At 36.3% G+C, this 25,591-nt stretch overlaps 1 protein-coding gene across 7 annotated transcripts; it reads right to left on the bottom strand.

The window, feature by feature from the left end:
- Positions 1-18,108: 18,108 nt before the first annotated feature.
- LOC147505471 (uncharacterized) lies at positions 18,109-22,166 on the bottom strand. Of its 7 annotated transcripts, none has more exons than XR_015193333.1 (8): positions 21,530-22,166; positions 21,393-21,455; positions 21,226-21,274; positions 20,926-20,981; positions 20,802-20,837; positions 19,234-20,132; positions 19,078-19,150; positions 18,109-18,460 (listed from the first exon to the last, which is right to left on the bottom strand). XR_015193333.1 is itself a non-coding variant. In XM_086558006.1 (8 exons), coding segments are annotated over exons 2-6 (468 nt in total). In that variant the 5' UTR covers positions 21,395-21,455; positions 21,530-22,166; the 3' UTR covers positions 18,109-18,460; positions 19,078-19,150; positions 19,234-19,859. The 7 variants fall into 7 exon arrangements, 3 of the variants coding, with proteins under 3 accessions (XP_086414132.1, XP_086414133.1, XP_086414134.1); XM_086558006.1 differs by having other exon boundaries at positions 19,234-20,147; positions 20,926-21,018; XR_015193335.1 differs by having other exon boundaries at positions 20,926-21,038; positions 21,393-22,166.
- Between the last annotated feature and the right edge of the window lie 3,425 nt (positions 22,167-25,591).

Raw genomic sequence — 25,591 nt, 5'->3', positions numbered from 1 at the left:
TTAAAATTTTATTTGCTTTGAATAATTCATTTTACCACTATAAAAACTAGTATAAATATATATATTTGTCATTTGTCATTTATTATTATTATTTTGTTATTATAGTTTTATATTATTAGTTTATGATTTTATATAATATTTTATACAATAATAAATAAATAAATTAATTATATATAATAACTATTAATTTTTTAAATTGGATCGGATATTATCGGATGCAGATATGGCAATATCCGAATCCGTATTCGAAACCAGTTTGGACATAAAAAAAATATCCGAATCCGAATCCGAAATTTTCGGATAATATTCGATTTTTCGAATACAAATTCAAATCGGATTCGAATATTTGGATATCCACTTGCACCCCTAGTCCAAGGTTTCCGTCTTTTTTCTACTTATTCTTCTGTAGTCATTCTGCGGTCCGGTCGAATTGCTAAAACCTGTTAAATGTTAGCATATTGTTTTGCTGAATTGTGAAACTCTGAAAGTGAACTGCTGAAGCTTTATGGGCTGTTAATGGTGGCTAAAGCCCAAAAGAAATAATCGTCCTGTAAATTATTTGAACTGGTATATAGTTTGTTTTGGTTGATTGAATGGGTTGTTGGTTGATGTCGGGGGATTAAGAGATTGATGTTTGGTTGTTGGTTGGAGAGTGGGGGCTGTTGGGAGCCTGCAAAATTCGTTAATGGTGGCACAAGTCCAAATAAATTGTCCTGTATTTTATTTGAATTGGAACCTTTACAATGTTATTGTTTTGGTTGGTTTATGATGGTTGGTTGTAGTGGGTGTGTATGAGTACTAAAGAATGGGGCTGTTGAAGCTTGAAGGAGGCATTAATGGCGTCGGAGTCGAATTTGTGAAGAGTGGGGGGGCAAGTTGGGGTTTTTCGTGAAGGTTAAAACCGTTGGGATGAGAGTGGCAGACGAGTGGAGGCTTGTGGTGGCTGATCGGTGGAAGTGGTGAGCTGTTGAGGAAGAAGAAGGAGGTGGTGGTGATCCTATTTCTTTTTTTTTTGGTTGGGCTTGGGCCGAATAACTTAGTTTGTTTCTATGGGCCGGTTTCTATTTTTGTTTTAGGCTGGGTCCATATGTTTTAAAGTGGGTCAGTTTGAGTGTTAAAGTCTGTTTAGACTTTTGGGACAGGTTATAAAGGCTTGGGCCTTGGTTTTGGGCTTTGTTTAATTTTGTTTAGTAGGATTAGGACCATGGGTTGAAGTGTTTTGCATACAGGTTTGCGTCAAGATCCGTTTAGATGAACACCGGTTTGGGATTGGTGACTATTGGGTTTGGCCCTTTGACTGTTGACTATTGACCATGGACTGTTGACTGTTTATTGTGTTACATTTTTATATATTAAATTTTATGGACTAATCTAATGGTATAATGTAATGGAAGCCTGTATAAACTGGTTGGTCATTATGTAAGAAAGATTTGACGTTGATATTGTGCAATTTTTGACACGTGACGAGATTGAGATTTTAAGAGACATGACATTCCTAAAACGCTATAAAAATGTTATGCGATTTTTGGAGCAATTGTGACATTATGTGGTATGTTGAAATTGTTGTTATGTTAACTGATATGATATGTTAGGATATATATTAAATGCGATATTTATGAGAAATAAATGTAAACGTTCCATCATTATATCTGTGAGATGCTACTATGGGGGATGATAGTAATTGTGGATATTTCCAAAGGGATTGTGTTTTAATGCAATATATTTTATTTGGCACGTGAAAGAATGAAAATAAGAGGTATTGTGATATTTCCAAATATGGTGGTTTAGTGCAATAATTTATTTGGCACGTGATAGAGTGAAATGGTTATGAGATACAGATGTATGATGATACCTGAATAAATTACATAACGAAAATCCTAGAACCTAGCTACCACAACTCATGTGATTTGTCCCTTGTGTTGGGCGTATGTGATATGATTGGCCCTTGTGTGGGGTGTATGAGATATTGATTGACCCTTGTGTAGGGCAATCATAGCCGAATAGTGGCTTGATTATCTCGTTTGCAAAATTAAAACGAGATGCGCGATATTTTATGTTGAATAGTCGCAGTACCCACATAATCTCGTTCTTGTGGGGGTTACCTGGTATGCGATATCCCGCTTAGGGTAACTATGCACGGAGTGGTTCATTACGTGAGGGGAGGCATGTGGATGTACATGTTCGGCGTTGGGAAGCGATTGTGGTAACCAGGGAAACTAGGTAAAATATAGAGACGACGTGATTCTAGAGACACTTGAAGAAACTCTAAACAATAATTGTGATGATATATCAAAGTGTACGTTAAATCTATAATAAATGATTGATGGTGGTTGTGAAATTGGTCATTGAGATTGTTCTTGTTGGTTCAATGAGATGATTGGAATTATGTATATGATATGTTTGTTTTATTGTAATTTATGTTGTTTTCACAAGGGTGTTGCAGAAGGGTGGGTTGAATTGATTATTTATGCAGGTGTGACCCACTCTGTGATCAGGCCTACACCAGTATAGGTATAGAGTAAGTTTTAGTTTTGTTATTTTATTATTTGATGTAGTTTATCTAGTACGAGTAAGTTTTAGTTTTGTTATTTTATTATTTGATGTAGTTTATCTAGTGTGTATATATATATATATATATATATAAGTTTGTATTTTAGGGATACTCAAGCTTTGCTTATCCATTGTGTTCATAAAATGAACATAGTCGATAAGTCTAACAGGATTAGTGTTGAAAAGTGATTAATGTGTGGTTTATGCGTAGCATTAGCGTATATATATAAGTATGTTTTGTTTTCCTTGATTTTATAGATTTTCATATGAGACAATGTTTTGTATTTTCAATTGTAATTATAATTGAGGATGTTTGTTTATCGGGTTGTAAATTTTTGTATATATAATATATATATATATATATATATATATATATATATATATATATATATATATATATATATAAGTTAATTTGTATTTTAGGGGTTTTGCGTTCGGCATTGTTTATAATTCGACCGATTATGTTTTGTTTTCCCTCGTGTGCAATAAAATTTCAACATAGACATAAGTTTTTGTATTTTCAATTGTAATTATAATTGAGGAGTTGTTTAATTAAGCGTCTCATTTGTAAAATTTTTTTAATTTAGAGATTTTCAGTTGAGACAATGTTTTTGTATTTTCAATTGTAATTATAATTGAGGAGTTGTTTAATCGTATTTGTAAATTTTTGTAATGTAAAGAACTTTTGTTTATTTTAAGTTTATTTTTTTTTATTGGTTTCAAATTATATAAAATAATGAAACAGATAATGAGTTTTTGGAAGTTGAGAGTGCATCACACCTTGAAAATCGAAGAGTTGGTAACAAATATTGTTTTTCCGATTTTGTCGAAATTCGGGGTGTGACATGTAGAGCCCAAAATCCTATATTTGCACCCACTGTCCGATCCGAACAGGGCATAGTATCTAATCCACAGACATTGCATGCAAACTTTTCAAAAACTTCAAAGTGCACAAATGAATTTCTGCAGATTGTGCATCATTCTTGTTTGAGCATCCATGGCTTATCAATATGCATCGCAACCGTCATGGAATTATAATGCAAACCCAGAACCATGTTCTTGTTGTGGTAGTCCATATCATTGGGCGTCTCAATGCACATCATATACCGAGTTCAAGTCTCTTATGGAATATTCTTACGATTACGAACCTCAATTTTCAAATTTCCCTAATACCTAATACACGCAAGAGTTTTCTAATCATGTAGACAATTCATGGAATTCCACCACAAATAGTCAACCATCATTCATATATCCACTCGGTCAGTCAGAATATGGGTTCACTAACAGTCCATTACCATTCACATCACCATTCATGTCAAATTAATTTCACACTCCACCATTTATCACAGATCAACTTTATCAGGCAATGGCTGAGCAAACAATACAAATTCAGCAAATAACAACGACCTTGTGTTTTTTCCAATCCACTTTAATCGATACCACATCTGAGACTAATATTTTCCCCAACCAACAAGAGAAACAAGGTGTTACTATAACAGAGTCAATTGCTAAAGCCCATCCTAATAGTTATGACCAATTAAAACACCATTACCATCCACCTGACTATTGTGTGAATTCCATATCTGATTATGATGATTACATGCCTAAAGTTACAGTTTCTCCCATTTGTTTTAGTACACCCATGGATGATAACACTCCGCCAGAAGAAAATCTAGAACATGTGTTGGAAAATGACTCGACACACTTGGACAATGACAAAGAGGACAAAGAAAGTCAAGTGCCTGGAGAAGAGGATATAAATTATATAGTGGAAAGTGGATCTAATTTTAGTTTGACTGTTAAAGACTTATCGATGGAACAAATTTGTGACATCCTTAATATTGCCGATATGAACCACAAATTTATGGAAACGCCAAAGCTAGATGAAGAGTTCCATGAGTCCTCGAGATCATATAAAGAACCACCACCCAACCATCACCATCCTAATTTAACACTTCTTGAAATCTAACCTCCATTCATCATAAATCCACCAAATTCTGAGGACTGTACCACTAAACCATTTCAAAGAAACCTCAAGCTCACACTGAAGCCAATTGCCTTTGAAATCCTTCATAATTTTCTAAACATTCCTAGTAAAGAGACTTTGCCCAACATACAAACTCTTGAGACTATCATTCCAGTTGAGAAGATCCCCGCATTGATTGAAGTGCCAGAAAAGGAGGAAGTAGAATCTAAGGTGGAATATGAGTTCTTTAGAGCATATGATGATCCTTTTATTCAAGTGGTTGAAAAACCCAGTTGGCCATATGTTGCATCATCTAAGCTTCATGAAGAACAACTACTACCACACTCACACTCTCTTGGATAATTCAATGACGGGTTACTACATAAGTTCTATGATAGTTTACATAAGCTTTCTTTTATCATTCTACATCTTACACTCCAAATGCATAATTTCATTCTGTTTGGGGGTAAATGCTTTCATATGTTTTTCTATAAAGATCCCCAACTGTTTAGACTATTAGTATATAGTTAACATCATATCATCCATCTTATGCATAGTATTGGGGAATCTGACTTAAAATGACCCCACCTATAATCTTGAATATCTGACTATAAAAGATTCAAATTATTTTTTCTCGATGCATTCCATGGGAGTGCATCCTTAGGTAACCGGACCACTTCATTTGGAGTGTGTGGTTGTAAGTGCTGGAGCCTTGAGTCCACGCATATCTTGTATATTCCTTGTTAGCACTTTTACTCGTAGTTTGAGTAGTGTACCCCTATGGAGCAAGTATACATTTTTTATTTCTTTATTTTACATTCTTTTTAAAATAGTTTCTTTTCCTGTCATTTACTTTACATTTCCTGCTTTATGTTATTTCCCAGTTTTCTGTCTTACACAAGTTCTTCAATCTTCAATTTTGATGCTTGAGTAGTTTTTCCTCTATAAAGAAGAGATGTGAAACAAAACAGAGGTGAGATGGTGATTGAGTGGAGGTGTATTACGGTTGTTTTGCATGCTTCGTCTTATATAGGCATGCTAAACCATGGGATGGTTGGCAATTGGAGCCATTTTAATTCAAAAATGTTTTTCTTCTGTGGGCAATTTCTAGTTGTTTTGAGTTTCGTCTTACAATCTAGTTGTAATGGCTTTAACTAGGGCTAACTAGAGAGTAGGAGAGGAGAGATTAGATTATCTAGAAATAGAGCTAGTCCTCTTCACTAGATTTGCCTACTTGCAAAACAAGAGGTGGAAAATCTAGGGAGGCCAAACCATGGGATGGTTCGCAATTTGAGTCACCTATATTCAAAAATATTTTCCTTCTATTGGGTGGATCACTCTCCCCATAGTGATTTTTCTTAGTAGTTTTCTTTTTCTTTCTGTTATTGTTTTAAGTAATTTAGGAACATAAAACCCAAAAAGAAAAATCTTTCTCTCACCCTTTCATAAATATTTGTTTTTCACCGTTCTCATAATAGATGATTCTCGATACAACAATAGTTATGTAATTTTCCAAAAACAAAACGGGCAATGGATTCCACATATATCAACCCTTAGAAGTACGCAATCTCCATTCTTCTAATGGCGGTTTGAGGATAAGTTATGTGTTACTAAAGGTCGCCCATATCAGCATGATATGATATTCGTATAAGACATCTTACGTCTTGCACTGTAAATCCCCCAACACACATAACTGAAGCCACAGTCTGACTGGATTGGGTTCAATAAAGAGTCAACACAAAAGTTACCTAAGATCACCTGTTATGGTTTATTTTCAAATTTATCTTAGAAATCACAGCTTTTGTACGAGTTATCTTTAGAACATCTCTAAATAGTTTTTTCAAAAACTCGAGGATATAAAAATGAAAATCTTACGTCCCAGAGTAACCAAAATGATACTGGATAAACGTATGATTTTATGTTCTTATAGAAACCATCTATATGGTTAGAGATACATTTAGATTGAGAAAAACAACCAAACACACACACACACACACACACACACACACACACACACACACACATTTCATATGTGTATGTATAGATAGTTGTTTACATACTTTATATTTCACATTTTTTATTTCTTAACCTGTTAATATAATAATAATTATGTATGCATGTTTAGTGTTTGGTATATGAGTAGAAACTAATACATATACATCATGCCGACATTTCTGCATTATACATGTTTTTCAAAAATAAATACAAAAACCCAAAAAAATTCATGGTAGAATAATTACGTAGCTTATTATTTAGATAAACCATGTATTTCTTATTCTATATCTAGCAACCCACGCTCTAAACTTGTTTGGGGCTGGTATATTTTCATCACGAAGAACAGAGTACTGGTGTAATGCCGTTTTTGTCCATGTTCCTATGGTAATCTCTATCTTTATCTCTTCATACTTTGAGGACAAAATATATTTCTGTTTGGAGGTAGTATAGTAACATTCTGCAAAAATTAGGCATTTCTTATATTAGATATATTAGTATATTTTTTTCTTTCTTAAAATATTTTCAAAAATATCAAAAATTGCTTTTCTGTTCAGTACTAAAAGTCTTGTTTTCCTTTTTCTATGATGAACAAATGGTTTAGAAGTCTCATTATAGCAATAGAGTAAAGATTCGTTCTTCAAACTTAGACTAATATACATACAATAGTTTCTGCATTTTTTCATGAATGGCATGCATCAGCATCATTGATTGTATATAGCAGTAAGTTTCCGAAGTCGAGGTTAGAACAATTAAGTTCCATATCCTGGGAGAATCTAGCTAAAAGCCTCATCTGAATGATTATTGAGTGATGCACAAAGGATGTCCGGATAGAAAGATAACACGTCCACTTGCTTGATCACCACACCATATCCTAGGAGAGAATTTAGGTCTTTTTTTTTTTTATCGATATAGCTAAATAAATGTTAAAAACCCAAAAAAATAGTTTTTCCTCTAGTTACCCCCCTTGAGCCTTCACCAATTTCTAAAATAACTTTTTATTTCTTCACCATCAATCCCTGAACTGTTACTACACACAATAAAAAACATACCCAGCTGACGAGTTAAGAATTGGATGAACAGTAAAAAAAGAAGAGAAGGCCTTGTACAAAAACAAAATAGTTAGAAGCTTCGAAAAGAAAAGAAAGAAAAAAATGAAATCTCCCAAAAGTTCAAAATAAAAAGGAGTCGATTTCAAAAGAAACAAAAGCAAAGTTAGAACTCCCAAAAATTCAACATCATATGGAGTCACAAAGCCAAAGGGCTAAAGAATGAATCACATTTTGGAAGCAAAATAGCAAAACGAGGTTCTTTTCTAGTTACAAATATCCTGAAGACCCAATTTCTCAACTTATCAGAGTTTGTTTTTTTCCCTTTCTTTTTATTTCTAAACCACTACCTTAGCCCTGTAATTCCTAATAAAAGACCTTAGCTCAACTAGGAATAAGATGGTGTGATAGTAAGTGGATATTGTGATCAATCGAACTTGGTTTCTTTGGACGTCATTCGTGTATGTGAGGAATATAAGTGCCCTCTGCACTTGAGAAAACAAAACTTGAGTGAATCTATCAGAGAGTTGTGATTGCAACACACCCCTGTGAGAACCTACATTAAGGACGCTCTCCAAAAGTTTCGGAAACGACTCTGCTTTTGCATTTCACCACTCATGTTTTGCACGTTTATCTTTATATTATTAAATTACTGTGTATATGTTATTCTGAGTTCAAAGAAGCTTTTCTTTATTCCCCTGCTAATGAGATGTATAGACTTCTAAGAATAAACAAGGAAACAAGACCCTTTGTACTAGATATAGGAAGTTTGTGAGTACCTTCTATGGAAAACTCTCACGAGGCTTAAGCTTGTCTACTAGGGAATTCTTAGTGGTTTAATGTCTTGTTGCATATGGTCAATGCAATCCCACTCCGCAAAATGAGACTAGTATAATAAATCACACATTTGTGATCTTAGTTTTTTCTCTCTTATCTTTGCTTGAAGACAAGCAAGATGCTGTTTGGGGGTAGTTGATCAGTCTCCAAATGTGCATTTTATTACCTTTACAATACTTCAAATATGCCCTTCTTATGCTTAATGAACAGACAACTTATGGCTTTTGCTACCTTTTGCAGGATACAGGCCATTTAGGATGTATATTCCTAAAATGTGCATTTTAGCGTGAAAATGATCGCTATTGATGCTGCTTGGGAAGATTCCAGCTTAGGAGAAAAAGTGCAAAAAGTCAAGGTCAAAGTCAACAGTCAACAGTTAAGGACTCAAAACCAAAAGACGAAAGATCATGTCCTTAACCCACAAGACCAAAGATTATGTCCTCAACTCAAAAGTTGGCATCATTAGGAAGCTTGTTCAAGAAGATACCAAAACCTTAATGAGGTGTTTTATTTCTAGAAGGAGGGGCAAATATGTAATTGCTGTCATATATAAACCAAAGAGATGTAGAGAATTAGACATCCAATGTTTTTAGGGTCTAAACCATTTGGTTTGTAGCTTTATTTTTCAGACCTTAGAATTAATCTTTGGTCATTAGGAGTAGATTAACATGTTTTAATTAATAGTTTAATTTGTCATTTACTTGTTTTCCATTTTTATGTTTTTCAAGCTTTATTCAATCAATACAAAGCTCTTCAATCTTGTCTTCAATACAAAGTTTTCACTACTTCTTCTAATCTTAATTCAACCTCAAACACTAGTCATACTCATTTGACAAGTTCAAATAAGTATAACTTAGTGAGCAAGTCATTGATCTAAACCAGTTCCATTCATGTTTTCTCCACTAATCAATAATTTAGTAACCATTCAATCCATTCAAGTTAAAGAACTAGTGTTTCCCACTTTTTAACATTAAGAACAAGTTAAAGAAAGATTAGAAAAGTTTAGAATGTAGTTTTCTAACCATCAAAACCATTCCTCCTTACAATGATCTAAAATGAATAACAAAACCCAATACATCACCACTTAAACCTTCTTCAACCACCTCCCTTAATTATTCTAATCAGCTCTCTTCTTTTTACACAATTTACAAAAAACTCCCTCACTTTTATGAAATTAGAATTGGCTTCATATTATTTAAAACTAGTATTTGCCCGTCTTTACGACCGCACGATACGCTTCGCGCCCAAACGCTTTATCCTCCGCAGATGGCACGGATCGTGTGCTTTTTCGACGCCCCTACTTATGTTTCCAGAGCCCAACAGCCCATAAAAATTCAGCCCAAAAACAGTCCAGGCCTTTTTTGGGTGGGGTGGGTGAGGTGAGAAAAACTTTTAAACTAACCCAAAAAAACTTGTTAACTCAACCCCAGAAAAATATTTTAGTGGCTAGGATTAGGGGGTGGCACGACCAGGTATCACCTTGTGAGGTAAAATTTGTCCACCCACTCCACCCTTCTTCGTTATATACTAGTATTTGCATGTGCCGCCGTAAAGACAGATCGTCGCCTTTGGTGCCCCGATCGCATCCCCCATCAGACGCGGATGATATGGCGCCTTTGGCGCTCTCGACACGATCCATGCAATGCGGCATTGGATATCGTGCCTTCGGCACCCCCGACGCGCATCCAAGCAGAAGCCCAACGAAAAAAACCCAACTGCCCACTCAAAAAATCCAGCCAATTGTGCAGTACCATGTCAAATTTGGAGGCCCATACCAACAGTTTAGAAGCCCAGCCGCAATTGTTGACTTTTGGGTGATTTTTGGATAGATCTTATGGTACTGATTTAGTGTAACAAATTGCACAAACCCTTGAAACCCTTGGATTAGCCATGCCATAAGCAACATGAAATATTGAGAAGGTGTTTGGACCATAGGATGGAGGCCCTGCGGGCCCCACATCACCCTTCTTTGTTATATAGATAATTTAGAAAACCTCCTTCACGTCACTGAAATTATATTCAACCCCTCCTAATATTTTTATATTATTTTTTAGATTAGAACTAGAATTCAAAAAATCATATTATCCGAGAGATGTTAGAGCGACAGGTTTAAAGACTTGAAAAAACACCGATGCTTAGCACGGTTCGCATATTTGTGGAAGTTAATACAAAAGGTACTGGTGAGAAACATGCGCCCATCACAGCTACTGGAACTCGAATTTGGTGAGAAACATGCACCCATCACAACTACTAGAACTCGAATTTGTTACGCTATGAGTGGCAATAATCAGACACTGAGAGCATTTGCAATGCAAGTCAAAATAATCCCCCCCTTATTCACCTCCACGTAGGCACTTATTCCCCCTCATTTCACCAAAACGGTGAAAAGCAAGGTGAAGCTGTGCAATGCAAAGGTGAAAAATAAATCTCAAACGGGATGTTAGATTCCGTCTGGAGGCTTTTTGATTGAGACGAAATGTAACATCCCGTCTGGTGAGTCTAATAACACAGACGCGAATATGCTCCATTTTCACTTTCTTCCCAGCCTCCATTGCGATTTTCTTGCCGCCATTACCAACTTTTTTCCAATTTCTTCAATTCCTAATGATTTCTCCACCCCCCAATGATTCCCCACCAACCTCACCACAATGAAGAGCGTAGTAGATGGTTTGGAAATTTTAAAATATCCAAAAAAAAGGGCAAAAAGGATCGTCGTCGCGAATGTAAAATGTGGGCGAGGAGGACGAAATTAAGCTTGGGTTTAATTTTCCACCGCGTTGTGAAATCGAGTAACACCCACTATTAGCATCAACATCGGTCCGACACGTAGCAAATCGAGTGGCGGAGTCTCAAGTAAGTTTTAGTTTTTTTTTATGTTAATTATTATTATTTATGTTAGTTTATATCAAGTTTGTTGTTGTGTAATTAGTTTAAATTTGTTGCATTGTGTTAAAAAAAATTGAGTTGAAATTATATCGTATTGAATAGTTTGTTGTATTGCGTGTAATATAAATGTAGGAAGTACATCTATGGAAAGTGCGTTGTGCACTTTCAAATGCTGTGTCATGGTGGCGTTGTTTGAAATAAAAAATGGATCCTAATTTTGTCACGGTTACCAACATTATAGCCGCCACACCATTTGGAAACTTTTTGAATTCTAATTTGGGACAAAATGATCAAGCATTGTTGTTTGGGATAGTTGAGCGGTGGTGGACATCTACCCACACATTCCATTTCCCATGGGGTGAGCTTGGGATTACCCCTCTTGATTTCACAATGCTCACGGGTATCCCAATTGGTTATGGAGATGTCGTTCCTTTTGATGAAAATTTGGAGGTTTTTACTACGGCAATGAGTTTCTTTGAGGGTTTTGATTTGGTAGAAGATGATGAGGAAGACGGGTTATTGAGATTATCGGCTGAGTACTTTAAGGGAGGAGCTATAAATATGAGTTGGTTTACTTCAAGATACCTGAATAGGCTAAAGGAGAAGCCGAAAGACTATCATATTGGTGAGGAGTTGATCCAAGAATATGTACGTGCCTTCCTCTTCTACTTTGTTGGTGCGGTATTATTCGGATACGCTAATAGTTTTTTACGTATCGGGTGGATGGCCGCTGTCTCAGACATAGAGAGGATGTGGGATTACCATCTTGGCATACCTTTACCGCTAGCTAGACCTCGCAGTTGAGACGAAAGCCGCTAAAGGCAATTTGTGCGGCTTTGTTTGGATTATACCGGTAAGTTTTATTTATTAAGTTATTGTTTCATTTCATTTATTTATCTAGGGTTAGATAGATTAGTTGCCAATTAGTGTTACCCCATTTGTAAGATCCAATGGTCATATTTCTTCATCCGAAAAAAAAAAAAATCATCTCAGAAATCGTTGGATCTTGCAATTGGGGGTATCACTAATATTTTTTTGAAAATGGGGTAAGTCTAACTAACCCATTTATCTAATTATTAATGTTTATATATATTGATATTGTATTTTATCTATTGATTTAGTATTGGTGGTACGAACATTTTCGTGTGATGCATCCTATGTTGAAGAGGTTGGAAGAGAATGAGACCCATGACCTGATTCCACGTATTCAAGCATGGGGGATTCATCGTAGGCAGAGGGAGTATGGGGATCTATCGCATAATATTCATAACACTCGTCAACAGATTGAGCTTTTAGGAGCTACCCGAATTGAGTGGCAACCCTAGGCCGAGTCCTTCATATTCTAGACCCCTTATGCAGATATTCCGGATGTTCCAGAGAACACTGAGTACCGTAGACTATCCTATATGTGTCATAGAGCACAATTTCTTTCTCAGCGGCGAATGATACACTTGTAGGGTCAGTAACTGTATGGTACCTTGGGGACAGATGTTGGCGTCAAGTATCTGGAGAGATTGTTATACCTTACCCGCCACCCATATATATGACAGCCTCTGATATTCTTCCTGCAACTCTTTCACACTATAGAGCAAACCCAAATGATTGGCCAGACGCATCAGCTTTCATTTTTATAGGGGACTATGACTTGTATTGGAAAAGGGTTGGTCGAGGTCTCTTGCTAGGTGCATTATACCGGGGCACCAATTTTGAAGGGGTTACTTTCGAAGCATTGAGGCATGACATTTATTTCCCAGAAGGAGTGGAGTTGCCACATTCACAGCCCAGAGTATTTCATGATATTAAGATGCCGCAAAGAACTCTACAGATATTTGATGAGTCTAACATTTGGCACTGGAGCATGATTACTTCTCAGGGGAAAGAGATGAGCATACATATTCCACCAGCAAATGCCGCATTGGTCACAAATTTGTCAGAATGGTTTGAGCAGTTAGCCGTGGTTAGTATGATTTAAATTTATTCATGACTTGTTATTATTATTCACTATAACATGTAACATGCATTTGTTTTGTTAAACATGATGAAGTAAGGTCGGAGCTCCTTAACTACAACTCTCTCAATTATGTCATGTGTGCGTCGTTCATGGAGTCCTCTCGTCGTAGTTTTGAGTACTTACAAGAAGAGCGAAATCGAACTTTGCAGCTTCTGAGACGTGTGCAAGAGTTGGAGAATGCTACAAGTGCCACACCTCAAGCTCAACCTCAACCAGAGCAGCGACAACGACATAGGGGGGAGAGCTATTCGACCGAGCCTTCTCGTAGGGGGAGGAGGTCTTAGTAGATATTTTTTTCTAGTTTGTAATAACTGTGTGCCATTACTTGTAATATGGCGTTTAGGATTGTTGTTTGTAACGACTTATTTTTATTAGCAGGTTTTTCTTTGATGAGTTTTGGATGTGAATGTCATTAAACAAAGGAGGTTATGGCAAAAAAATTTCAGGAATTATAAGTTAGTTTTTTTACCGAGTTTCTGTGTTAGACTTGGGTGTTTTCAGGATTGTTGTTTGTCTTATTTATTATTTCCAACGTATATTAGCAGGTTTAGAATATGAATATGTCAATAAAACAAATGAGGTTATGGCAAAAAACTTTCAGGAATTATAAGTTAGTATGTATCCAAAGTTTACTATATAATTTTTTCAGGAATTATAAGTTGCATTTCACTCGTTTTTCAGGCTTGGTTCTGACAGAATTTATTTCAGGAATTATAAGTTGCATTTTCACTCATTTCCTATGTCTTAGTTCTGACAGGAAATTTTTCAGGAATTTCACTCATTTTTTCAGGTTTGGGTTTGACAGGTAGACCGAGAAGGAATGTAACATCCCGTCTAGGCTTTTTAGACCGAGACGGAATGTAACATCCCGTCTGGTAACTAAAAATCCATGCCTCTGCGCCTTTTACTATTCCATGCATTGGAATTATTGATGGTGGCCCATAAATTAGAATTATTGAGGGTACATTTGGATAGACATTTAGATAAAATGTGTTGTCACTTGGAGAGTGAACAAAAATCTGATAAAATGTGTTGTCAATTGTAGAGTGGACCAAAATCTAACTATCACATGTGACCTTACCTTTCATATTTCGTCTTACTCTTCTTTCTTTTAGATCAAACAAACAAATAGCCATCTTCTTCCCCACAACCAAGCTAAAAATAGAAAAAATGTCTAGAGAAGAAAGAATTGCATTTAACCAAAGTTATGGGGAGGATCTAGTAGTAATAGTTTGTCTTCTGGTTTTACCGGGTCGTCTTCTGGTACTTCCGCTGAAAATGACTACATGGAAAGAGTAAGAGATGAGCATAATGATATGATGAGGTGAAGGAGGAGGAGAAGGTTGCAGTTATTATCCATTGCTGGGGCATTAATGACTCAAGCAGCCATTGAAATTGAAGATGTGGATACAGACAAACGCAGTGGATCTGTGAAGGGCAGAGATTACACGTTTAGAGATGGTGGTAATTTCAGTAAACAAAAGATAATGAATGATTACTTCACAACACCTTGTAGGTGGCCTCCTCATAAGTTTAGGCGAAGGTACATGATGACAAGAGAGCTTTTTATGTATATGTTGAAAACTGTTGCAGCATTCGATGATTACTTCAAAGACAAGGTGGATGGATTGGGTCGGCAAGCAACTTCTGGGTTACAGAAGAGACTAGCTGTAATTGCACAATTAGCAACTGGTTGTTCTTTTGATTCAACGGATGAGTATTTACAAATTGGAGATTCCACAATAAATGTATCTATGAAGTGTTGGTGCAAGGCAATAATTATGGCGTTTGAGGAAGAGTACTTGAGACGACCAACTGAGGCAGACACTGCTAGGATATTAGCTGAAAATGCGGCAAGGAGTTTTCCAGGAATGTTTGGATCAATCGACTGTATGCACTGGGTGTGGAAGAATTGTCCAAGTGGATGGGCTGGAACACATGTAGAGTACAAGAAGGAACCAACTTTGGTACTTGAAGCCGTTGCAGACAAACACTGTTGGATTTGGCATTGCTTCTTCGGCTTACGAGGTTCGCATAATGACATTAACGTGCTTCATCGTTCTCATGTTTTTGAATCATTAGAGCAAGGTGAGGCTCCTGCTGTTGCATTTAATGTGAATGGTAATGATCGAATACGATATGGGATATTATCTTGTTGATGGTATTTATCCAAAATGGGGCACATTTGTTCAAGCCATTCGTTATCCAAGAAATAAGCATGAAAAGATTTTTACTTAACGTCAAGAAGCTGGAAGAAAGGATGTTGAAAGGACGTTTGGAGTTTTGCAGGCACGATGGCATATTGTTAAGGCTTCTGCGCGTTGTCATAGTGTTGTTGTTCTTGGAGACATAATAAAGGCATGCATTATAATGCATAATATGATTGTTGAGAATGAACGTGAAAGTGGAGTTTGGAATTGGAAAGGTCAGAGGAAAGAAACAATACTTGTGCTCTTTCAAGAAGATGATGGTTTTCATTTTGTCTATCAGATGATTGAAGCAAGAAATAAGATCAGAAATGAAGTTACACATACTAATCTTCAAAAGGACTTAGTTGAGCATGTTTTTAATTGGACTAGTATTGAAGAAACAGCAGATCCGGTACCAATTTATGATCCAGATTGGTCGGATCCAGAGGAGGGAGAAGGAGGGGAAAATTAAAATGGAAATGAAAGTGTATTTCCTATGTATTTCCTAACTTGAACTATGAAGTTCCAAAGTATTTCTTATGTATTTTCTATGTATTTCCTATGTATTTCTTAATGTATTTAATATGTATTTCCTATGTAATTCGAAGAAGTTATTATGTGTTTAATGAGTTGTGTTTTAATGAACTATATTACAATGTATTTTAATTTTATTGGTAATTGTATTTCTATGAAAATAATTATATTAGAAAGAGCATACATAGTGCATTAATTTAAAAAAACAGTGAAATTAAAATACATAGTTCATTAATTATAAATACAATGAAATTAAAATACATAGTGCATTAATTAAAAAGACAGTGAAATTAAAATGCATAGTGCATTAATTAAAATACATAGTGCTTTAATTAAAATAAAATACTAGATATTACATAAGCTTAGTTAGAGCTAGAACCACCTCTAGCCCTTGCCCATTTAGCACGTATTTCAGCTTGTTATTGCTTGATTATAAAAGCGGTATCGGGATGCAGGACACTTGTATCGGTTGCTAAAATCTTAGCTTCATATTGCATCTTTTGAAGCCGATTTTTTTTCCAATTGAACTTGATTTTTTTCCATTTGAATCCGATTTTTTTCTTCTCTTGCCATCACAGTTCTTTGACCATATGCAAGTTCCCTTTTCCTAAGTTCTAAGCATTTTTGTGTTTCATTTGCATAATTTACAAATGTATGCTCTAAACGTGTAAAGTAACCCTCCAACATACCAACTGATTTTTCTTAGTTTCTCTTGGACTTAGCTTTCTTCGATCCAAGAGGACGCTCCATTTCTTGAGGACGCTATTTCTTGAGAACCCTCCAATTCAACTCCACCAACACTTGGTGAATTAGAAGTTGAATCTTCACCATCATTTTTGCGACCTTTTTCCTTTGTGGGGCGGCTTGACCTTGCCTCAAATACGTTACTCCATTTTGGATTATCCTTGAGTATAACGTAACAATAATCAAGTGAAAAAGATGTTTTTTCTTGTAGTTGGTACGTCATCCTTGTCTTGGACAACTAAAAAATAAAATAGAAATAATTAGACTAAGATAATTATACTAAAATAATAATTATACTAAGACTAATATGGAAATAATAATTAGACTAAAACTAAGATAGAAATGATAATTAGACTAAGATAATTAAACTAAGATGGAAATAATTAGATTAAGACTAATAATCAATAATTGACAAATTGACGAAGCTGTAATTACCCGGCTTTGTATTGTTGTACCACTTGCATGTCGAGCCTCCACTGCATTCACAATTGCAACAAACTTGTTCATCATTTTTGAAATATATTTCCATCTACCGCTAATTGAATCGGAAGACCTATCCGACCCACGTGCTTGATTGAACTCGTTTGTTACACGATTCCAAAATCCTTTTGCATTTTGGAAAGCACTAACAATGGAGTTTTCACTAATTTTTATCCAAGCAAGACATAGAGCTTGATCTTCGGACATGCTAAAGTGAGTTTTCGCTTTTGCTTGAGTGCTACCACTTGCTTGAGTTGTTTGAGATGCTTGAGATGATGCCATTTGATATTTTGTTTTTTTTGAAGAACTGATTTTAAAGAAGAAGAAATATGATGTATGATTGTTGGAAGTGTAAAATGAAATGGAACAAATGTTGTTTATATACCATAGTTTTTATTTTTGACCATTTTTTACCGTTCTGACTTTCTGATCGTTGGTGAACTAGCCGTTAGGATTCCGGACGGGATATTTAATTCCGTCTGGAAAAAAAGAAATATAGCGAGACGGGATGTAGGATTCTGTCTAGTGAGTTTTGTAATCCAACATCCAGTCCGAAGTTAACAAGTCACCACTATCTCAGTGGAAGGTTTCACCTTAATTTCAACTGGAGAAAATAATCACCAGTTTTTCACCTCTGTATTGCACACCAGTTTTTCAACAAAACCAGGTGATTATAGTCACAAACCCCCCCAAAACCACCTGCATTGCAAATGCTCTCATAGAATTATTTTCTCCAACTGACTTATCTGTGTGAAACCATGCATTCCGTACGTTCTAATCCTTTTATTTTGTGACACAGCAAGCACCTTTCCTTCTGTCCAGTGTTTTACTCTCACAAAGCACAATAAATAACATAAACAACCTACTAAAAATCTTGGAAAAGAAATCGATAAAAGAACTAAGCGCATGTGCAATGGACTCTTCCATACACAAAAATCAGTGAGTTAACGCGGTAGTAAGATGAATTCATTTACCAGCACCAAACAATATATGCACCATAAAAACTACTAATAGAAGTGCCCACCATAAATACATAGTTACAAGCCTTGCCTAATTCAAAAAAAAATATTGAGCGCCCCAGAAACTCTCAAGGCACAAGGTCTTGGAGTCGAATCACTTAAATATCTTGCCGATCTCCTCTGGTGACTTTCCCCTGATTATGTCAGCCACCTTCTGGCATGCTAATTCAAAGCAAGCTTTTGAGGTTCAGATACCATGCAGCCTGCAGAAATTAGAGAAAACGATTAACCCAAGTTTATTATTATTATTATTATTATTATTATTATAAAAATTTATAGGTATGGATTTAGTTAAAAATCATCAGTCATATAGCTGATATCTTCACAGGCATTCAATCGGGTAAATGAAATAGAACCAAAAAACGAAGAGATGCAGATAGTTATTAGCACTGTTACACTCATAAGTGCTACTAATCTGCTTATCACCTAATTGTCAATCTGTCATCAGATGATCAAAAACTATACGAATTGGATTGAAGTGTTTTTTGCTCAGTCCTAGAAGGTAAAGGCAACAAGTTCTTCCAAGGTGATGGATAAGAGAGTGACCTTGAAACAGACAAACTCTATCCCCAGCAACTTCTCAAGAAGTCAAACAGGTATTGTTCGATAATTAGTTGTGTATCAATCCAAATTTAGTGCCAAATTTAGTGAATGGTTAGCTCCTACTAAACAAGCTGAGAGGTTTTCCCCATCACATTATTTATAGAACTAGAGAGATGAGGTAGTAGTGGTTGGAACTGAGAGAATAGATGATGGAAGTTTTTGTATTTAAGAGGATAAGTGGCAATGTAAATGATTGTTAAAGTAGAAGTTCTCATACCTCAGGATTTAACTTCTTTCTTCTTGCTTATGTTGTGTCCAGTCATGGTCCGCCACTTGTCCTTCAGGTCTGCCTGTACAAAATTATCATTCAAATTATAAATAATACAAAAAGTACAAGAAAACGTAATAGATGAATACAATAATAACAAATTACCCCAGTTCTCAATGCAAATATCTCTGGATGTTTATTTCGGATGTGCCAGTTTAATCACCTCAATAAGACGAATATCCTTCATAATCACCTCAAACCGCAGCATCTGCTCCACTTATTTATTTTCAGAAAACCCACTATCAAATATCAATACTTTAACTGCTGCAGTTCAGATTGGAATGTGGTTCTGGATTTGAGAGTTTGAGTGGCAAGAGTCTTTATATCTTTTTCATAGCAGTCTAGAGATATGTGCAACAGCTCATGTAGAGCACCCCCACTTATCATGTCCTTGGCATTGACTTCTGTGAACCAAAGACATACCTTGGACCAATTAAATTTCTCAACTTGACTTCTCAAACTCTCAACCTCCTCTTTAGCAGCCTTTTTTGAATTCTTTTCAAGTCACATAGCCTATTTGAGCTTGGTAAATGGGGATGTTTCTTGTTAGGATTTTGAATGATGAATTTTTTTGAGCAGTGGCAAGGGTAAATGGGGATGAGAACTAGAAGATGAGTCATCCATGTGTAAGCCAGCCCCTGAAACGCCAACGCTTGATATAAGCCTTTGCTTAACTTTACTTCCTCCAGTTACAGACTTGGCAAAATCTAAATAAATGTCACATTTTGTTGTCACTCCCTTATCCTTCTTCCGTTCCTTCCCTGAGTCTTGTACTTCTCAACACTGCACCTTTCCCTCTGCTTTGATATGGACTTCTCCTCCTTGAACTTGTCGTCCTCATCATCTAAAATGATCGGTTTTTCTTGACAACTTCTTAGAAATGAATCAGCAGGCAAGTTACAGGTACTGCCACTTAGACCCTTTGTAGTTGCAGGGCCTATCTCCTTATCGAGCTCAGGAATAGCTTGTCTGATTTGTAGCCGTTCAATCGAGCCTCTAGTTTGCTGAGGGAAAATATGCTATCAGATATTAACAATTTCTTAGGGAATTTTTTATTGTATTTTCAAGATATCTGGCAAAAGCTTCATGCAATCAGAAACTTCCATGCAACATAAATAACTTGCCTAGATTACCATCTTTTAAAGAACACTGCTTAAAAAAAAATAAATAAAAAAAAAAAAAAACCTAATAAATGACAAGCGGCATATGTAATGACTTGCCAACAAAACGGTATGATTGGGATCTTTCGCCAACTGTTAAAATAAGATCCTATGAATTATGTTACTCAGTGGTAATATTACTATTTGTATTTACATATAGCACACTAAATAGATTATTAAAGAATGATTCTCCAGAAGTAATTATTATAAATTCTTCAGAGCCAGATACGCATCCATTGTCGGGGATGGAAACGATAGCATTCTGGTCAGGTCGGCATAGGTTACTTAGATGGAATGAAGATAGATCCTCAATAAAGGTAGTAACATATAAAGTATGAGGTGGAGGTGATGTGACCTCTTAAATATGTGGGCACGACATGTTATGTTCGATTGTGAATACCTAGTTGCTTGGGTTATAACCAACAACATCTATACATAAAAGTCTATTTTTTTTAAAAAGAAAACAACCAGCATTTCTTCAAATAATCATAAACATTCATCTACTTTCAATACCTCCTCCGGCGTCGGCTCCTCCAAACTCCTGCCGTCCTATTATCCAATGAGCAAGTCAAGACAAGTATAGGATAATGATGTTAAAATAAATAAATAAATAAATAAATAAAATAATAATACTTACCGTAACACAATCCTCGTCATAGCAAAACAGCGTGAAAACTGGATCACCCAGTGATTCTTCAAAGGGATCAGGATGAGGATGAGGATCAGGAATCTTAAGACAACGAAGAGACTCTAAAACAATTGTGTTGGATTTTATCATACCAAACCATATTCTAACAAGACATAAAGTAGAATGGTGCTTCTAAAATCCTTGAGCTAATTGATTCAAAAGGGTTCAAACTTTTATTTATGCAACTAGTAGCTATTTGTTCAAAGTATCCACTATAACATCCGCAAACTATGGCATATATAGTCATACCTGTGCTCCAGAAGCAGTCATCAACTTTGACAGATTGAAAAAGTTCAGCCTGCAACAAGTATGGAAGGCATAGATGAGATAACAGAAGATGATGCCAAAATGCAATTGCATAAGAATAATCAAAGAAAAACACTGTCAGATACAATTAAACAATCAAACATACTTACATCAACGATGGGAGGTTGACCCTTGAGTCCTATCTTCAGCAAACCAGAGGCTCAATTCAACGGCTACAAATCAGACAAGCTATTCCTGAGCTCGATAAGGAGGGCGTTGCAGCTACAAAGGGTCTGAGTGGCAGTACCTGTAACTTGCCTGCTGATTCATTTCTAGGAAGTTGTCAAGAAAAACGGATCATTTTAGATGATGAGGACGACAAGTTCAAGGAGGAGAAGTCCGTATCAAAGCAGAGGGAAAGGTGCAGTGTTGAGAAGTACAAGACTCGAGATGAAGGGAAGGAGCGGAAGAAGGATAAGGGAGTGACAGCAAAATGTGACATTTATGTAGATTCTGGCAAGTCTGTGTAACGAGGAAGTAAAGTTAAGCAAAGGTTTATATCAATCAAGCGTTGGAGTTTCAGGGGCTGGCTTACACATGAATGACTCATCTTCTAGTTCTCATCCCCACTTAACCCTGCCACTGCTCAAAAATAAATCATCGTTCAAAATCCTAACAAGAAACATCCCCATTTACCAAGCTCAAACAGGCTATCCGACTTGAAAAGAATTCAAGAAAGGCTGCTAAAGAGGAGGTTGGGAGTTTGAGAAGTCAAATTGAGAAGTGTATTGGGTCTAAGGTATGTCTTTGGTTCACATATCTCTAGACTGTTTTGAAAAAGATAAACTCTTGCCACTCAGACTCTTAGGTTCAGTTAAAGTATTGATATTTGATAGTAGGTCTTCTGAAAATAAATAAGCGGAGCAGATGCTACGGTTTGGTAGAGGCCTCCAGGACTCTAGTACTCTTATCTTATAAAGGATATTCGTCTTATTGAGGTAATTAAATTGGCACATCCTTTATAATTTTTGTTGAAGGGGGTGGATTCGGTAAGTAATTTTACTCTTAAGTTTCTTGTGTTCGAATTATCGTCATTATTTCTGCTTATCATTAATTGTAGTACATCCTTACGGTAATATGTTACGTTAAAAAAAAATGTTACATTCAGTGGAATCCACACACAGGTGTAGTTTTCTAACCCAAAGAAATTCATTTATATGGAAGAAGGATGAGAAAGGGAATTGATTAAATTTTCGAATCGTACTTCACTATTGGTTTATGGGACCATGTTTTCGTGTTAGTTAAATGTTGAATTGTCTAAGGCTAAGTCCAATGGTGCGGCAAAACACCAAATTTCACGTAAAATGTGATCCAATGGTACGTTAAAATGTTATACCGCCAACGCTATCTTTATAAATTTCTCTATTTATGCAGTCAATTTTAACGTTATAGCGTATGCTATGTACGCCATAGCCAGTGGCGGCCAGCAAAAAAAATCCAAATAATTCTGCACGCCATAGCCAGTGGCGGTTAGAAATTTGATTTAATTCAATTAATAACCTACACACCACTCCCAATGGCGGTTAGAATTCAATTATTATTTTCCACCCGCCACTCCCAATAGCTGTTAGAATTGATTCCTATTTTTTTGTTTTTTTAATAATTTAATTTATGTATAATTACCATTCTATCCTACCCTTTTAAATAATAAAAGTGGATATTATTGCTGCACGCCAGTATCACTAGTGGATGAAAAACCAAACCATTGGGTTTGATTTCGCTATCCCAGTAACAGTATCCACTGTGCTATTGTGGTTTGGTGTTTTGCTGCACCAAACCATTGGACTTAGCCTAAGCAACTAACTTTTGGGTGGAACAACTAAGCGATTGTTGTTCTTCGTTCTCAGTAGCTGGCTTAAGAAGTCACTCACTGTGTTGGTCAAGGGAGATTTTGGGCAGTTATTATATTTGCGTTTGCTCTTTTTTTCGATATAATTATGTTTTCAGTTTTCGAGCATCTTCATCACTACCAAGAGTGTAAGAGATTGGGACAGGAGGGCTATTACCTTTGTTTGTTGATAAGATACTGGGCTAAAGCCGCGAAATGTCAATTTCATGGAACACGGAGAAAAATTGAAGGGATTGGTTAAATGAACTCTACCAACCGTGACGCCAAATCCCAATCCAATCTTAAACTATCCCAACCTATATATCGTTTCAAACTATTAAGTTAGGGAATGGTTATATTAACTCTACCTTATAATGATTCCAAAGTTACTCCACTCATATAAATAGACTTACAAAATGAATTGAGGGCTAATAATTTGTAGATATATACATCGCATGATGAAGAACACTTCTACAAAAAATCAACTTAATTGAATATGTATAACCTTGTCAAAAGTTGTTATGAAATTAAAGAAATATGGGCCATTGGATAATTTTATAACTTTCAAAATGATTTTTGATGAGGTTGTACATCTTCAAATGAATTGATTTTTTGTGAGGGTGATCTTTGTATTAACTAGTACAGCAAAAAAGTAATACAAATTCAAATAAAACTTATCACTGATGATTGTGTTCGGCACAATTTCTTTAAAGACTAAAAAACGGGCGTGGTAACGGCCGCCACCTCAAAGCGCCGCCTCGGGATGATACAACAGTGGAAGGGTAAGTCACCAGCAAATGACAACGCCTGGAACTCTCAGTACTCCAGACATGGTTTTTATTTGAGAAGAGAAATCAGATATATTTTTTCATCCTTTGAAAACGGGAAAACGTTTTGGTTTATAGAAACTTGAAGACACAACAGCATAACTGAAGGCAAGGCAAGAATCACGCACGCACTATCCTAGGGCAAGAAAAGCGTGATTCGTTTTTTCTTGAAACAGCTGTTTTTGAAACCAACAAAAAGAGATTTGCAAAAACAAGCCCAGTACTCGCACCCACGCAAAGCCCAAATGGGTGGATTTGCACACACCCCCCCTGCGCGCGACGTGTCTGGGCACACGCGCACTAAGGTTTTCTAGAGCTCCCACCTCCCGAGGGCCCCCAAACCAAGGTGGTCTTGTGTGCGCGCGAGCACCTCCTTATATCTCTCTACACTATCCCTCCATAAGGACACAAAGCAATATAAACTCAAGTGACTTAAGTTTAGTAACCAATGTGGGACTAAAGCCCCCCACATTAGAGAGTAGTAGAGACTTAAGGTCATGGGTTCAAACCCATGAGGACACAGTTTCATTCAAGATTCCAACAATCCCCCACATGAATGAAATTATAAAGAAACAGAAGAAAAAACAAGAATGTCTGGAGTATGAAGAAGTTATGAATGGGCTGAATGTGTCATACGACTTGAACCTTCACTTGGTGTTTGTTTGTCGGGATTACTAGTTGACCAGTGACCTTAGTCTTGAACTGTTCAACATATATGTAATCCAAGTCAACAGGTAACACACATAACTTCAAAAAACATCATAGAGTTCCCTCAGTTGTGCTCGTATAGCCATGAGCTTCCCAGGTTTCATGAGTGTTCTAGAAAACAAGCCTATAAGTTCTCATAGGAAGCGGCTTTACATCCTCACTCATATAGGTGCCTCTATCAGGAGTGTACTGTATCATTACTCCCCATTGGAAAACCAGCTATAGAAAACATTAAGAGTATTCACTTATCCTTGAAAAGATACAGAAGGTACTACTACATCATAGGGATGGGTACAGAGTTTTCACTCTAGGTGTAGTACCCCCACAAATCACGCAGATAACTTGTTTCCCCATTGAACCTTGATCCTGGGATCTCCATTCATAAAGGTTGGGTGTCAGTTATCGGTGATTTAAATAAATAGGCTTAGTCTTTAATAGACTTTAGCCCCATCCCCCTCGATGTACTAAAAACCAGCTCTCTAGCCATGCCTTTAGTTAAAGGATCAGCTAAATTTTCTTTTGACCTCACAAAGTCAATAACTATGATCTCATCTCTTAACAACTGTCGCATAGTGTTATGTCTTCGACGAATATGTCGAGATTTCCCATTATAGGAAGTATTTTTGGCCCTCAAGATAGCAGCTTGGTTATCACAGTGAATAGAGACAGGTGGAACAGGTTTAGGCCAAAGCGGGATATCCATCAAAAAATTCCTGATTCACTCTGCTTCCTTACTAGCTTTATCTAAAGCTATAAACTCATATTCCATAGTGAAACGGGCAATGCAAGTTTGCTTAGATGATTTTCAAGACATTGCACCCCCTGCCATAGTGAACACATAGCCACTAGTGGATTTAGATTCCTCGAGAATCGAATCCAATTGGCATCACCGCACCCCTCAAAACCAATTTGGATATCGCCATAATGAACACCATAATTTGAAGTA

The sequence above is a fragment of the Coptis chinensis genome, chromosome 4 (assembly GCF_015680905.1).
Source record: "Coptis chinensis isolate HL-2020 chromosome 4, ASM1568090v1, whole genome shotgun sequence".
NCBI classification, from domain to species: domain Eukaryota; kingdom Viridiplantae; phylum Streptophyta; class Magnoliopsida; order Ranunculales; family Ranunculaceae; genus Coptis; species Coptis chinensis.
The sequence above is the reverse complement of the archived record's forward strand: the minus strand, read 5'-3'. Positions and strand labels throughout refer to the sequence as shown.

Excerpts from the sequence above, each read along its gene's own strand:
- LOC147505471 (XM_086558007.1), bottom strand. Across the intron at positions 20,838-20,925 it reads ATGACGAGGATTGTGTTACG|GACGGCAGGAGTTTGGAGGA; the intron begins GTAAGTATTATT and ends ATTGGATAATAG. Across the intron at positions 20,148-20,801 it reads AGGAGCCGACGCCGGAGGAG|CATATTTTCCCTCAGCAAAC; the intron begins GTATTGAAAGTA and ends AATATCTGATAG.